Below are 17,063 nucleotides of genomic sequence, written 5' to 3' on the forward strand. Positions count from 1 at the left end.
CTTGGAGTTAGAAGTGAAAAACAGCTTCTGGTAACGACATTAGACTCATAACTCTTAAATATAATTAAGAGTTATGAGTCTAATGTCTAATGCCCCCACCACCCCTGCTTTCTTTTTATTCTGTGATGTCATAAATAACTTTTTTTTACATTGGTTAATAATAATAATAATTGGAGAATACTGAGCGTCCCTGCACATTGACCAGTGAAATGATTGTTATCAGGAGCATCTGAGGGGAAGTTACCGTGTTTTTTATTTTCTGCTGTTTTCTCCGTTTCTGTTGTTGTGGTTCTGTTGAGTCGATGGGATTGCTTCCCAGTGGCAACATACATCATCAGGCCCATTAGTGTCAGTGATGAGCCATGTAGGCTGTTCCATCACGCGGCTGGACCGTCCATCTTTCATCATGTTCTGATTCTGCCAGTCGTTAGATGCAGTTAATCAAAAATCTCTTAAAGCATATAGGAAAAAAAACAAGGCTGCATTTTAGTTGAAATTTGTCTCCTCTGTGTTAAAGTCGTTGAGCTTTTTAACGCAGCCGTGCCCTCCGACAAGAGGGGGGGAGTGACTGTGTTTCAGCAACCAATCAATATATCTACCCATATTAGTGGGCCGAGTACTCGCCGCACTGGATGAAAGCTTTTACAAAGCTTTTTGTGGAGAAAGGAGATGATGCCTCACCAGCCTGGGGAGAGTGGAATCACTCTGAACAATGGTGTGATTGAGGATCATTGAAGGGAGTGTTGGGGGAGTCCCCTGCCTGTGTGGCTGTGGGACTGGGCATCTCACTGGTGTCCACTGGCCTAGAGACCCCACAGCAGAGCCGTTTTTTTTTTTTTTTTCCCTCGGGCATGGATGTGACCTCATTCAGCACACTGGACTGGACCGGAATACTCCCACCCTCCAACTGGCCCACATGCATGCACACATGCATCACACACACCAAATTTGTATGTGTTTTTTGTGACTCACAGAACATCGCCTTCTTCTTAAAGGTCAGATTGACCCATAGCATTCTTTAAGTCTGATAAAGAGGGAGGAGGATGGTGCAGAACTGGTTAATGCATGAAAAAATGAAGTCATAACAAACAAATTTGCTGTTTCTAGCTTCAGAAATAAGTGTATGCTGCTTATAATTGTTAATGTTTCTACATTATAAATTAAACAATTAATGTAAAATATGATTTGTCCGTGCAGAATCTAATTGTCCGAGATATCCTCATGCAAAACCTTGTACAGACAGAGACAGAGAGAGAGATTAGTTTCAGCAGCGGCTCTGTTTTTTTTCCCCCTCTCCTCTCACATCAGCTAGTGTTGCACACAGCTCCATGGGTCGATGGATCAGTGGGCCGCCCACTCTCTACTCCTACAGCTCCGTGTGCGCCTCCTCATTTTGGCCCCCTGCCCAGTCTATTTCCAGCATCCCCATCTCAGATTTGTCTTTTCTTTGTAGCCTTTCAATGGAAATATCAAGGATGTCACACAGAAACAATAAGGCTGCAGGACCATGTTGTTCACACAGTCCCACAGTGCAAAAAACGCCGGGCGGCTCAATAAAATCAAACAAAGAACATTGACCCTGGTTTATAAAAAAAAAAAAAAAGAAAGAAGGAGGGATAACTTGGATCATGTGCTGTTGAACTGCTTGCACTCTGCAACCCCAAAAAGCAGGAGGATACTGTTTGCACTCCTCCCTCGAGACAGATCCTTCTTCTCTATTGATTAGAGTGCAGACTGAAAGCTACAAGACCAAGCAAGGCAAGGTCGTGTAAAGGCCTTAAGCCTTCAGATGAATTACACACTAATCTTTTAATTCAAAGACTGTGAAAGACAGGATTTCCAACATTGTGTATCCTGTCAAGTTTGCAGAAAACACATAAAAAATTTGCTTTAAGTAATCAGTGACTCCAATTTCTTCTGTCTGCAGATGGCAGGTTGCACCATATGCCTCGTTCCGTCGGAGCAGATGTCAGCGGTTCAATGGCTCCTCTGACGGGTGAACGCAAGTCCTCGGCCCCCATCCACTCCAGCCAGCCAGTGCTCTTCACCTTTGATGTGCCTGTGCGCCACACACACCACGGCTCCCTGTCCAACAGTGCACCCCAGGACTACCTCCTCCTCCACCAGTGCATGAGCAGGAAGACAGAAAGCGCACGGTAAAGGTCACGACCCTCGGGCGTCCTGTGTCAGTTTCCTGTTTTCCGTTAATGCAGGTCAACATACAGGTTTACAGCGCTTCCTCAGCTTAGAAGCCCCTCAGGGTTACAACTACTGTTAGAGGGGGGAAGAATTATCCAAACGCCCTGTTTGTGTGTTTGTGTGTGTGTGTGCGCAAAGAAAACAGACGTACAAGTCACTTGTCTAAAATGTTGCAGAAATCTTTTATATGGGAGAGGCAGAAAAAAAATATATAAATAAACAAACAAACATTCATTTGATTCCAAGAAAAACAATGTCTGAAGAACAATGCATTGATGATGTTATATTAGCTGTTAGTTTTGCAAGGATCATGTAGAAGGAAAGACAGCATCAGTTTTTCCTCTGCACACTGTTTTTCTTGGCCAGGAGTGTGTTCCAAGCATCGCTGAGAACTTCTGTTGGCTGTACAGTGATAAAAACTATAAATTACTGCATGTTTTAAAGGAGATTCCACACAAAGGAAGTTGGTAGTCCAGTTCTCCTATGCTCTCACACCAGCTTTAAGTCAGAGGAGAGAGAAGCAATAGGCACAGGTGGGGCTAAATAATATAGATCACAGTTTTTCATTTATTTTCCAGTATTAATTTTACAAATTCAATAATGGATTCAGATCTTTTTTTCATATATTATGTGTACAAAACGCTTAGAATGAGATACATAAATATGCTTCAGTCAAGAGGCATGAATATATGTTGAGTATGTACATTGCCACAAATGCCTACCTCAGCAGTATGTTGAGCAGTGTGGAACAAAGCGCCTATATTAAATGCACTCCCATTAACATTCACCTCACCGCATTCTGCTATTGGGCCTGTTCCTAAGAATCAAAAAGGCAGCTTTAATAATGATGCCATTCAGCAGATAGCCAGCACAGTAGATGATCAATGAGGTTTAGGCAGCAATTCATCACTCCTATAGGTTTAGATTCACCCGGGCTAGAAATGCCCTCTCAGCCACATGATTTGCACATAAATCTGCTGCGTTGGGCGGCTGCGAAGCTCAGGAAATCAAACCTCACAATCCATCTCATCAGCTTTATGCAGATATTTCTGTCTTCTGCTGCGTGAGTCGGCTAAATAAGACATGCAGGCGTCTGGTGGCAGCCTGTGATTCATTTCACAATGAACCTCCGTATGACCAGTGGTATGAATTAATCTTATGTGAAAACCCCCCCATGCAGCCACAATGATGGAAGACAGTGATGAACAAGATTATTGACTGATGATCGAAAGTCAGAGGAGGCACAGGGGTAATTGATGAAACACAGTGTGCAGTTTGACATCCAAAGAAATGGTGTTAGAAAGAACCAAATGTTATGTCAGTGTTAGCTGTGTTTCTTTGATGCATTGTCCTCTTATTCAAGTTGTTCTGTTTCTCACAAGCATCATCGTCGCTGCCTCATTGAGTCTCATTGAAATTGCAGTGGGCAGCTAAGTCAGGCCACTGCTCAACTATCTGTCTAGAAATGTCTAAGCTTGTTGGGTTGCTCTACTTGGCACTCAAGGTCAAGCCCTACAAAGCAGCCAGAATAAATGAGGCATGTCCCTAGGGTGCTTAACCGAGGCTGAGAAACTCTGGGAAAGTCACAGCATTCCCCCTCTTAACATGGATGACCTCTCGCTGTCAACAAGCGGAAAACATCCTAACAAAACGGCTTTTCGAGAAAATGTTAAAAACTCAGTACATGTGTTTGAGCTGTATAAAAGTGCTCAGGCAGAGGTGGGCTCTCCTTTAAATGTGTGCCGAAACCTTCAGTAGGGTTGCCTCTGAAGTGCTATAGTGCCACCTAGTGGCTATATGGGTACTTACACTGAAATGACACCCCTGCTGTTTGAGATGCAGCCTGTGTGTGTGTGTGTGTGTGTGTTTAAGCTATTGGAAAGTGGCCACAGTAAAAAAACGTGTGTCTGTGTGTGCGTTTCTTTGTCTGTGTTGCAGGAGCGCCAGTTTCTCCCAGGCCTCACGAAGCAATGTGTTTGTGGGGAGCGACTCTGCGGTGCAGAAACTCTCCTATGGTTTTTCACACTGTCTCAACGGTATGGGCGCTCAGCTGCATGGCTTCTACAGCCTGCCCAAGCCAGGAAAACACCAGTTACCAGTGCATGATGACTCCCCGCAGGAGGCCTGCTACGTCCTTCCACGGGGTTACAGCTCTGAGGCACCAACTCACAGCAGCCTAGGAGATGCTGATCTTGAGAATGAGGAGGTTTACACCTTCAAAACTCCTTGCAACGCCCTCGCCACCATGCACAGCAGCGAGCGATCGCTTGATAATTACGACCTTCCCACGCCACCCGGCTCCTTCTATCAGATTCCACGGACTTTTGATAAGAATCACAATGCCTTGACGCCTTCCAGTTCTGAATCCTCCTGCGCTCCTCCTCCCAGGCCCCCTAAACCTAGCCAAGGGTCTGAGGGGCAATGGGGGAGTCCCCAGTCAGTGGGGAGCCAGAATGGAGAGATGACGGCAGCAGTTTCTGTCATTCCACGCAGGAATACTCTCCCTGCTGTCGAGAACATCAAGCTGCACAGAGGTATCTGCCTCTTGTTTCTTTAACAGCTAATCATGAGTTTTTTTCCTCCTTTTCCTCTTTCTGTCTCTCACTTTACTGCTAGCAGCTGAGCAGAAACAAAGAGCCCAGTCTAGCAGACACTGTTCTGTTGAGACGCTAATGAAATTCAAGCCATACAGCCTGCTCCAGAATGCCTCGTTCCAGGCTGATAAGCAATTTAAAAAAAAAAAGCACCAGCAGACACAATGCATGGCTTCTTGTGTTTGTTTCCCTTCCAAGTCCTGGCTCCGGCTTCATATAGCCATAGAGATGGAGAACTGACTTGTGACCCTTGTTTGTGAGGCTACAGGCTTTTCATACACCTGGGCTGAACAGACTAATTATAACCCAGTGAAGCGTTTAATGAAATGCCACTTGTGTTCTGTTTGTTTCATCAGAAACACTAGTTTACTTCTTGACATGTTCTTGATTATTGTACGATATTGAGCTCATGTAGGTGTGTTACTGTTTTACTTGAGGAGTGTTGTTGTTTTTTTGCCCTTTTAGAGTTTACAGCAGTGGTAAATATTGATTTCTCCTCATGGCTTTCTCCACAGGCTCCTCCTTTGAAACTAACAGCCATCATCGTCTCATCCATTTCAACAACTCGGGCCGGTCTGTGGAGTCTGTCAATGATGGGTTCGGCTCCTACCTGGTGAGTCACCCTCTCCATTAGATACTGTCAGTACCAAATGATAAGCTGCAGAGACAGAAAATGCATTCCGACTATATTTACTCCAACGGACTGTTACCGGTTTTTCTGCAGTATTGAGTGTAGTGATATTGAAAGAGTCATGTGACCCCCCACCCCCTGCCTCTTTTGACAGCAGAGAGCCCAAACCCCTCTGACTCGCTCCGACAGCGGTAACTCAGATGACAACTATGTGCCCATGAATCCTGGCTCCTCGCCACTCAGCGCTGCCCAGGCTGACAGTCCTAAGAATATCTACATTCCTATGAGCCCTGGGCCACATCACTTTGATTTCCCAGGATTCTCTGCAACATTACCTGCCCGCAAGGGGAGCAGTGCCTCCTTGTGTCACAGGCCCAGTCGCCTTAGTGATGTTACACCGCCGCCAATCAACCGCAACCTCAAACCTAACAGGAAGTGTGAGTTTTTGGCAGATGGGAGCACAAGTTTTATTATTTTCAATCTTTTTTTTTTTTTTTGGTTTTAAATCAGCTCTGTTCTTAATTGATTTTAGGAAGACAGTGATTTTTGTTGACAGTCTGTGGTGTTGTTTTCAACAGCCAAGCCAACACCTCTTGATTTAAAGAACAATGGGATCATTGATGAGCTGCCGTTTAAGAGCCCAGTCACCATGTCCTGGACACGACCCATGTGAGTCTCATATCAGTCATTCAACACAGATAACCACACACACACACACGTTTTGTGTCTGCCCTGAGGTCACTCAAAAGTCCTGTGTGTTTGTCTTCAGGCCTGCCATGAACTCCATGTCCTCCCAGCATTGTCGACCCATCTCTACACAAAGCATCACCAGCACAGACTCTGCAGACAGCGAAGAGAATTATGTGGCTATGGTAAGTCCTAGTAGCTGGAGGGAAGATCAGGAGAGTACATGTGTTCTTTGTTTTAATGATCCACTTGTTTGCATGCTGCTCTTAGTCACTGCACCCTGTGTGAGTGAAACCTCCCCTCCTGTCCCATTAGCAGAACCCAGCGTCTACCTCCCCAGCCGTGAGTGGCACCAGCAGCCCAGCCCCTAGGAAGTGCGGCAACGTGGACTACCTAGCTCTGGACTTCCAGCCCGGGTCGCCGAGCCCACACAGAAAAGTAAGCAGATGATTTTGTAAGACCTGTCTGCTTTATCATTTGTCCACGGTCTCACGCCTGTCTCATCTATCGTCTCCACAGCCCTCCACGTCCTCCGTGACATCCGATGAGAAGGTTGACTACGTGCAAGTGGACAAGGAGAAGACACAGGCACTGCAAAGCACGATGCAGGAGTGGACTGATGTGCGGCAGTCTACTGAGCCTGCTAAAGGAGTCAAGTCCTGACACTGACTAATGTATACAAGAAATTCTAATCTTAAGTCGAGCATCTCCAGATTCATTGTTTCTATCAATACTATGAATTCTGTGTGAGCTTGTTTAAGAAGAAGAAGAAGAAGAAGAAATGTTGGGCCAAAAGCCATAACCTATCCTTTGCCTGCTCTCTGTGATGACTATTACTGCAGTGCACTGCTAGCATGCAGGATATCAGGCCATACATGTGAAGTGCCCTGCCAAAGCTCCTCCTGTAGACTGTTAGAACAGTGTATGAAAATATCAACCCATAAATACATTGTTTGATCAAAGCTGTCCCAGTCACCCCTGTCTGTCTCTCTCTCTCTCTGCAACAGTTGGTAATTTACTCAATTGCTGCTGCTTAAAAGCGCAGCAGAGGCTAACCGGTCGATAAACATATTAATATACTGAAAGAGTACGCTTACTGGTCTCAGGAATGCCAAGATGCACTCCAATTTTGGCATGCAGGCTGACTTTCTCTTTTCACTTCGATCTATCATTTGTGCTGAGTCTTGCAGAAGCATTGAAGAGATTATTTTTACTGCGGGCAATCATTTCAGCTTAGCGGTGCATGTCTGGTAAAAGGAGAGGAGAGCAGAAGGAGGGGGGGAAATATAGCCGTACAAATATGCAAAGGCCTGTGTCAGAAGCCCTAATGATAACTGTACATGGCTGTTACCTCAGTTTCAATTAAGTATGAGCCCGAACCATATTTAAAAGCTGTCAGAATGGATGGCAGCCCAATTATTTCAAAGGCAGGTACAAAGTCAGGATCGTCCAAATGTGCGGAATGAACCAAACAAGACAGACGAGATGAAGAAACATCTCATATCTTTACAGGTTCTACTTCATTTCAGGTAATATTTAAATCATTTCATTGTAAATGTGCACTGACTAGGAGAGCTACAGCTGTGATGTTCTCTCCGTGTAGAGACCATAAAATACAAGCTTAGGAAGTGGAGAGCAGCATATTTATCTTATCTGTCAGAATTCAGCTGATTTATGTCTTCAGGCTTTGACGTGCCACACACTACATCTCTGTCTCTGAAGAGTAATTGCTTCCTGTGTGTAAATTATTAATAGAAAGACATATTTGCTGTGCATCTTGCTGACTTGTCTGAGTCCAAAAAAAGAAGCACTACAGCATCATTGTAGAGCAAAGGGCATCCTGCCATAAATAAAAAAAAACATGTTTACTAAATTCTTTACTAAACTTGTTTAATTTGCCTTAAATTTTTCAGTTTAGACTGTAGATTCACATTTTTTATTAAAGGAAGGACCATATTGTTTGTAAACTTGGTTTCTAGATCAACTTGAGTCCAGTATTTCATTGTGGGCTGGAACCACTGGAAAAAAAAGGGTGAACCCCTGTTTGATGTTAATAAAAGAACAGTGTGGCCATGCAGTGCTAGGTGGTATTAATATTATTATTCCATTAAGATTTACTTCTTAATGTTTTTCTACCATTTTTACAGCTTTTTGTATTCTTCTTAATTTTTACTGACACGTGTAACCAAGTGTTATGCATCATACGGACAGCGCCGGGCTAGAATTAAGCTACGTTTGTTACGGTGTGCATTTTATCCCCACAAAATTGAATTTTTTTATGACTTATTCATAAGACGGGAGGGGCCCGGCAGTTTCAGTTTCACCATTCCTGGGTGAACTGAGGTTTTTAACAAAGAGATGAGAGAGAGGAAAGAAAAGACTGAAGAAAAAAGCCTGTCTCCCTGTGAAGTGGATGTGTAATTTATTATCTATAGAGAGAGAGAGCCGCTGTAAGCAGAAGAGCTGTGTATGTGTCGTGGTAGATTGTGAGTTGTAGTATGTTAAGTGACAGCCTGACTGGGACAGAGTGATAACACTGCTCAGATCTGCTGCTGTCAGACTGTCACTGGGCTGACGTACTGTACTTGTAGAGAGATTGTAGAGATTTTTTTTTTAACCACTGTTATTGCTACTACTGTAAGGCATTTGCAGATTGCTTGTGTGTTTATTTATTAATTTATTGTGTGTTTTGCAGTTGATTATTGTAAAAAAAAAAAAAGGAAAACCTTCACTCTACTAACATCAATGTATGCAAACTGTCTTGATTTCCTTTGAAAGCAATAGGAGAGGGGGAGTGATGCCGGAGCCACGCTGATGTGGTACACTTAAATTTGGGACACTCGAGAATACAAAACTTTGTCATTCCTGTATTATGGTAGACTTAAAAACTGTGGACATAGAATAAATCAAGAAGTGAAAGTTTGGTGTTACACTTCCTCTTTAAATATAAACCAAAACACTTTTTTTTTCTGGCAGCCACGAAACCATTAGTCAGCCGCATGTTTCTAATGGATGCTGCAATGTACACAGTACAGAAGAGAGGAAAGTACTGTGTACTGATGTACACGAGGTACTTTACACGACTGTTTACATTTCATTATTCAGTTTACAGTTCAGGGGGAGGTGCTGCACTGTTTGCTATTATTTAACAGCTTGTGTTGTTTTGAAATTAAAGTTTGGCACAATGGAATTTAATAAGAGTTTAAAATGCATCATGTTAAAAACTGAATTTCCACATATATCAGCTGTTAATAAGGCCATTAAATCAAAGATGTCACATATAATAATCTATCAGACAGGCAGGAATTTTACTTTGATACTTTACATTTTGCTGCTGATTTATGTATTTCCATATTATTGCTGTATTGGCACTTTTACTTCTGGGTTCTTCTTGTTCCACTTGTTTTGATGTACTTCTCTATTTTAAGCTATGCTTCTATACTCCACCGCATTTCAGATGGACATACCACACACTACATCTCGCAGCTGTGCCTCAGACAACATGGCCCACACTAAAAAAATGGATGCTGTTGGCTGTGCGATGTGATATGATTTATCATTTTCCAGTAATGCCCAGTGGTTGTGATGTCATTTACTATAATGAGAACAAAATTTAAAAAATACTCATCGTCTAAACCCTTAAAATCAGATTGGCTGAGAAGGACCTCAGACACACCTACACCTGCACAGCTGTTCTTCTTTTCATTGTTGATTGTGTGTTCTTTCTGATCAGATGCATGTGTGTGTGTGGGTCCTTTACAAGTGTGTGTTTTCAGCATGTTTGGTCAACAGGTTGGAGACAGACTGTTAGAAACCTTCAATGCATAAAGAACGTTTGATTCACTCTAAAAAAAGGTAAGTAATGTGAGTGTGTAACTTTCCCTTGGACTCCCTGTCTTGGTGAGTTTTGCACGTCCTCCTCACATTTGTGTGGTTTTCCTCTGGGTGCCTAAGCTTCCTTCTGCTTTACAGAAATGAGCATCCTGTTTCTGTGGCTGTAAAGCAGTTCACAACGAGACATTCACTATGAGTCTGAGAAACCAGCTGACCCTTATATTAATTTAAACAGTACTGATTGGCCCACACCTTAGAATGTGTTAATGTACACATATGGGAAAGCTGCTGTAGATAGATTTAAATTAAGAAATGTGTCAAGACTGCTGTGACAACCCACTTTCCTCACTGATGACACTGGGGGGCAGAAGGATCCAGGTCCTACCAATGATGTGATATAAAAGTACTCTATAACAGGTAAAGGTCCTGGAAATGATCATCAGTGTGTAAGCAGGGTGTAGTCATTCTGGATTTAAACCATGATATTAGGCTATTATATATTATAGTTAAATGTTTTATATTATTTGTTTCATCATCCAAGGTTTATCTTAAAATGCTCCCTTTAACGTTAAAGCCTTTTAAAACTGTGCATGCAGCCAGTAGCAGGTAAGTGTGTTATTATATAACATGTATGATGTTCATAGTTTTCTAGGATCTTTAGTTCAACCTGGTTTTGTATTATGAGATATTTTCTGCTGCTGCAGTGGGCTCTAGAAACATTGAAGCCTGACACCATTGATTACCATTGATGATTGAATCCCCAAACGATCTGTGTTAACCTCATGTGATCCTTCCCCTCCAAGCTTTACAGTGCAGTTCCCCCTTCTCTCCACTAGAGGGTGCGCCTGGACTCCTCTTCATCCATTTGGAGTCCATCATGTCAAAGGAGGAATGTTCATACAATGAGGGTCTGTGTGTGTATAGTAGCTCCGCTATTGCCTCGGTGAACCACACGGACAAACGATTGTCAATGGACTATTTGAGACGGATCTCAATCAGGTTTGTGCTCCCTGCGCTGCGCCTGTCTGCGTTTTGACTTGTTAGGCTGTTCGCAACCACATTCTTCTTCTTCTTCTTCTTCTTCTTCTTGTCCGGATGGAAAAGCAAAGACACACAGCGCGAGAACGGACTAATTTCCAAACAGAAAATGTCGTGAGTCTTGAAGTTTAGTGGATTTTGTGTGTGTGAGAGTGTGTGTGTGAGTGTGTGTTTGTAGATTCTGGGACTAATAGCTCACGTTCAGTGTACAGTGGAGCTGTTTGACTGTTGGATAAGTACTACAGGGATGTAGCTCTCCATCGGTGAAGCTGAAGTTGTGCGTGCTGTGGTTTTGAATCATCCACGGGATTCATATTGAATATAGCCTGTTTATGTGTGAGCAGAGGTCGAGTTGGTTGAGTAAGAGCGGATTTATTCCAGCTGTGGATCCACAAAGCCTTTCATGTTTTGTAAATCATTTCACTTTTAATTAGAAGCTGACGCCCCCGAGGAGTAACTAATTTAATTTGGGAACTTTTTTAATGCCCATGTGGAACACAGTTCATACAGACCTCGTCGTGCTTTAATCATTTCTTATCAGATTGACAAGATAATTGTGTAACATTTCAACACACAGCCTATCACAGCGTGCAGTTTAGATTTTATATTTTCCACATGGGATCATAGTGGAGTCCAGGCGTCTCGTACTGTGGTCCATTAATAAGCTCAGTGGACCTCAGTCTCGCTTAAACTTGCCGTGGACCTGCGGGCATGGGAGAGGCGACCCCCGCTCAGTCTGCTGCAGGGACATTTGTACCCATGTTGGGTGTCGGTTTAGGAGCTATGCCCGGTGGTGGGGTCGGTAACGGGCCGGTGGTGGCCAACTCTAGGAGCTCCGCTGTCCCACAGCTGCACAACGCCATCGTGGAGCGTTTACGCGCCCGCATAGAGCTGTGCAGGAGGCACCACTCCACCTGCGAGAACCGGTACACGAGAGGTCAGGCCGAGAGCTCTGACCGGGAGCACGAGAGCACGCTTCACCTGCTCAACATCGTCCAGCAAGGACCTGGGAACCGCAAGACGAAGGGCAGCCGGGGATCGAACCTGCAACCTCCAGAGTACAGCAGGGCCAACGGGGAGCAGAAGGGCGCAGCGGGCGAGCAGAAGATTTCTACACGCATAGCGGTGAGTTTTCACGTTTTACATCACTGTTATTGGTGCTAATGAGTGATAATCACCAGCAGCAGTCATGATGATGATGATGATGATGGTGATGATGATGATGATGATTTGGCGGCTGGAGAGAGACAGCAGTTCTCCAAACTTGTCCTCCACTAGAGAGCTTGCGAGCATATTTTTCTCCATTTGAGCAATCTGCTGAGAGCTTAAGAGATAAAGTTTCGAGTAACTCTAAAATTACTCCACAACAGTCAGGGAATGTTTTAAAAACCTGCCTGATGAACTTCAGGGTTGCTGATATTGCTGATTAAAAGGTTGGTCGGGCCCTTGAAACTGGAAGGCAAAGCTTGTTTGCAAAGTAATCCATTCTGAGGAAATGGTTTTTGGGGTCATTGGGCCATGGAGACGTTTTTGCATTTACTGCAAACTCAACATCTCTCTGCTGTGCAGCTGATTCTTACAGAGGGATGCAGATGCTTTCTGTGGCTTGTTTAACCTATTTAATATGCACTGCTGTCTCTTTTTTTTTTTTCCCAGCACAGAATATTTAGTTTCCTCTCACGTCACATGACGTCTTTCTAAACAAGTTTCTGATTGATACTGTACGCTGTAGTTTTCCTTCTAAAAGGCAGAGCTTTGTAGAGAGTATAGGTGGACAGGATAGGGAAACTTTCTGTGTGCCTGGTGGTGCTGATAGGACTGACTTCCTGTATGGCATCTGTTAAGGGAGCAGCCAGTGAGACTTGAGATTTATTTTGTTGTTTTCTTTCATTGGGCATGAGGGAGTTCAGCATCCAGGCTATGAATTATTTCCCAAGCAACATTTCAATATAATGTCAGTGGGGGTGAAAGCTCGCAGATGTTCCCTTTCTAGATGCTGGATGGAAAAATAAACAAAGTAATACTTTTTTTTCCAGTAACCCCATAAAAAGGGGGCTGCGATGATTGTTCTCTAATTCATCAAGACATTTTCCGAGACAAGAAAAGTCGATTCTCAGTGATTTATAGTGCTGATCTACTGCTTATCTCTCAGTTTTCCCCACACATATTTGCTTGTTATATACAGTGGGGTCGTGGAACATGATGGGAGACAAGACACAACAGCACCCTGGATTATATTGACTGTCTAAAAGAGGTCAGGGAACATCATTATCATCCACCGTTTTATTTTTACTGATGTTGACTCTGGAGTGTTCTATATAAAACTGATGAGAGCAGCAAGATGGTGAGGAGGAAATGAAGTCCTGGCGCACATGTTTGTATCAACCCTGAGGTTAATGTTTTTTTTTTTTTCTTCACAACTCCTGATGATTGGGTGAAGCAGGAACAGCAGCCATTGCAGAAATCTCCTGTAATGCGTGAAAAATAGTGCAGAGAGCGTATTTAAAAAGTGTAGAATCACTCTCGGAGCCACACACACTTACATTTTTTTAATCATGTCTGGTGTAAAATGTCAGATATTTCCTGGGGGTGCTGCAGCAGTTTCACATTCTTCAGAATTAAAAAAAAAAAAAAAAAAAGCATGGCATCCACAATGGCCACATCTGTGCATGTTATTGACTGTTCACATTGGAATTTGCAGTGGAAATGTACACACAAAACAACACAATGGATTATGACGGACCGGGAAGAGCCGCCTGCAATTAACAGCAGCGCTCATTGAGGCCAGATTAACAACGGATATTCTTTTATGAAATTGGAGAAATTGGAAAGAAGAGATGAGAGCTTACTTATCGACTCAGAAAAATGATTTTCTATAATGGCTGCACGAACTCGCTAAGAGCTTTTTACATATTCATATTTTTTCCCTCCTCGTACCTGTTTCAGTAAATGGAAAAGAAATAGGTCACACAAGTAAGGCTTAGAAAACATTAGCTCTGTATTACAATGTACAGACCTTCGGTTTCATCACATCAGCATCCGACAATCATCTCGCCGCTGTCTGTCAACGATACAGATAGTGGCGAGAGCAGAAACTGAAGGCTCCACAAACAATGGTTACAGCCGCGCTGCGTGCTAGCATGCCATGCGTTGTCACAGCCTATTATCATGTGTTTTACAAATGGCTCACTAAGCACCTTCTTGAAAGATTTGCTGGCCATGAAACTGTTTGAACCACAAGGCCCCCATATAAATGTTTAGAGCCACTGAATACATTTCCTGCGCATGTTTACTTTAAGTCAAACAGGCCTTGAAAAAGCAGTAGGCGAGGGATGCCTGGTGATTAACAGCCCTGTGTGCACTGGGACAATTTTGTTATTACCCCAGTCTTGTTCTATAGTGACAGATCTGGGAAGACTAGTCCTGGAGCAGCATGTACTGCTCGTAATGCTCATGCTCTGATGTGTTATCTTTACCCACTTGTTGGTCTGTTTGTCACACAGATGAAGCATCCTGGTCATCTGGTGGTATAAAACACTAATCATGCTTCAGATCTAGCTGCAGAAATGTATTATCCTCATCTCCCCCACAAAAAGATCAATCTGGGGATTTTGAGGCACAGACTGTAAATAAACATGGACTAACCCTACATACATGGATTTCCTGAAAAGCATATTTTTATCCCAGTTTGGTGACGCTAGCTCATGACATCTTGGAAATGTCTGACGTCTTCTGCAAGTGACCTATGATGGCATGAACCTGTCAATCATAGTGTCCACTCCCTTAAAAATGAAACCTACAAGCGTGAGTGGGGAAGTTGGTTAAGAGTGTTTCTTTTATCGGGCTGTAAACGTGTTTTATTTGTTCTGTGAAGTTGATAATTGCATGGAGATCTGCGGAGAATTTGGCACTCCTGTGTCGACTTCATTTTTCAGAGGTCACCTGCCTGGTGATTAAAGGCTCACAAAATATTTTCCTTGTGACCTACTTTTTTAGTTCCCATAATTTTGTTGAGCCAACATGACATTTTAATTCCTTATCTGCCTCCCAGCGGATTGACAGCTACATGGAGAAAATGAAAGTTTCTCTTTTCTCTCTCTTGTGGTCATGTATGATGGATAAAGAGTGTGATGTGTGTGTGTGTGGGTTGGGGTGGGGTGGGGCGTACACCGTAAGTGTTTCCTGGCATGCCCCGTTTGGCTGTTGAACAGCCTGAATCAGAGCTGCCGGTGGTCTGATCTCAGCCTGGCTCGGCTGTGATGTGAAACAATTAGCCCAGGTCCATGGGGGCCACCCACAGTGAAGCCCACAGCTCTGCGGATGCAAGAAAGGATCCATGTTCATCCCACAGATCACTTCCACGTTGTCATGGATAGGCTGAAGTTGTTTCTTTTTAGGAGCAGCTAGCTGTCAGCTGGTCTGAATGCTGAATTACTTTAAGTCCCCTTTCAGTGAGGAATGGAAATGCTGTGGGTGCTGTTTATTGACAGCACGACTACACTGTAAGCCTGATGTGATTAAGCTTGTCTCATTGTGTGTGCGTACTGTAGCTGCAGGATGAGTTGAGCATCTCATAGTGCTCTGATTAAAAGACATTAAGATAGGCCTGCATATATACTGCAGTAAAGCCATCTGTTAATCTCCTCCTTCTATTTGGGATTTAGTGCTCAAATTCAAGACGTGATTCAATTCATTTTATGTGTAGTGGCCTTTTTTTATGTATTTAAAATCTTTCCAAAGATATCCCTTCTCCATCTGTTAATGTCTTTCTGCTGATTGAAGCCACATAAACAGAAGGAGGTTGTCATTACATTTTGCTCAGCAGCTTTTCAGCCAGATTTACTGACGTGTAATGAAAGTTAGGCCCATGTAACATCATGTTCTGGACATTCCAGTCATATCCGAGGGCAGTTCGTAAATTTTCAGCGCCAGTTTAGACGTCTTGTCTTCAAGGAATGGACATGTGTTTGGATGCTATGTTAATTTTGTCATAGCTAATAGCTGTTGTGTCATCTTCTGGCTAAATCGTGCATAAAAAAATCTCTCTATCTAACCTAGTTCTGTGATAACATCAGTGTGCCTCTAAACAACTGAGCTACACATACATAAATATTGTGATCATGATTGCCATGTCCTCGAGGGAGAGCAGGGAACAAGCTTCAACAAGCTCCTCTTCTAGTATCCAGCCTGGACGGAGAGATATTTTAAGTGGCACAAAGAAAGTTCACTGATGACTGACATTTCTCTGAGGAGCTTTATTTTTCAATCCCAGTGACTTCGTGATTAACAGAAGATCTCTTTTCTGTCTTATAATATTATCCAAAGCGATGATCAGAATATTCAGCAACTCATTAGCTCCAGTTTGATGATGTCTGAGTATGTCAAATGAAATTTTAAGTGGTTGCCCAAGAGATCCTCTTTTTTGATTTCTAAGGGCGTCTTTAGTGTTAAGCAGTTGTTGTGTTGCTGGGGGAGATCAAGCTGGGTATTAGTGGTATTTTATTTATACTCTTGTCTAGCCACAGTAGCTGCTGCTGGTTTCCCAGCTTCAACAATCCTGTTAATACCAGAAAACATGTATCACTTCCTGTGCAGCAGTGGATTTTTTTTTACCAGAATAGACAGATGTGGTAACAACAACGGATACGGTTGTTAAGCTGAGTGAGTTACATCAGGTGGAGAACAATAAACATGTCGACTACCAAGCTTCAGGATTTTTAGTGGAAATGAAAACATTAAAGATATGTGACATTTGTCAGCAGAGCAGGGAATAGATGGGATTACAGATTAACATTTACAGATTTCCCAGTATGACCAGAGGGGTGTCTCTCCAACCACATCACATGTATGACACACAGGAAGTCCGTTAGACATCACTGCAGCTGCTTTGTTGGTGCGAGTAGATACAAGACTGTGTCCTAACTCAGAGGAAGCGAAGGTGTGTCCCAATCCACAGCCTTTGTAGTCTTCAAAGGTTGCACCAATGGTTCTTAACTGGCACTGTCTAGTTTGCGTAATACTTCCTAACATGAGGAACCAAAACCATGTTGGTATGTGTTAATACATATTAGTGATATAGT

General features: G+C 43.1%; 2 protein-coding genes across 6 annotated transcripts in view; both read left to right on the forward strand.

The window, feature by feature from the left end:
* gab2 (GRB2-associated binding protein 2) overlaps positions 1–9,030 on the forward strand; it is a 28,425-nt gene extending 19,395 nt beyond the window's left edge. For 2 of the 5 annotated variants that reach the window (XM_028419614.1, XM_028419617.1), the window contains exons 3-10: positions 1,928–2,156; positions 4,138–4,733; positions 5,309–5,406; positions 5,579–5,861; positions 6,003–6,093; positions 6,194–6,296; positions 6,427–6,549; positions 6,631–9,030. In XM_028419614.1, coding sequence (XP_028275415.1) covers positions 1,928–2,156; positions 4,138–4,733; positions 5,309–5,406; positions 5,579–5,861; positions 6,003–6,093; positions 6,194–6,296; positions 6,427–6,549; positions 6,631–6,774 — 1,667 coding nt within the window. In that variant the 3' untranslated portion in view covers positions 6,775–9,030. Of the gene's footprint in view, positions 1–1,927; positions 2,157–4,137; positions 4,734–5,308; positions 5,407–5,578; positions 5,862–6,002; positions 6,094–6,193; positions 6,297–6,381; positions 6,550–6,630 lie in introns of those variants that run through there. The other 3 variants (XM_028419616.1, XM_028419615.1, XM_028419618.1) reach the window with 3 other exon arrangements.
* A 1,814-nt stretch (positions 9,031–10,844) lies between these two features.
* Positions 10,845–17,063, forward strand: part of maml2 (mastermind like transcriptional coactivator 2) — a 34,027-nt gene continuing 27,808 nt past the window's right edge. The window contains exon 1 of the mRNA XM_028420154.1: positions 10,845–12,108. Coding sequence (XP_028275955.1) covers positions 11,695–12,108 — 414 coding nt within the window. The 5' untranslated portion in view covers positions 10,845–11,694. The remainder of the gene's footprint in view (positions 12,109–17,063) is intronic.

This window comes from Parambassis ranga, chromosome 13, assembly GCF_900634625.1.
Source record: "Parambassis ranga chromosome 13, fParRan2.1, whole genome shotgun sequence".
Lineage (NCBI taxonomy): Eukaryota > Metazoa > Chordata > Actinopteri > Ambassidae > Parambassis > Parambassis ranga.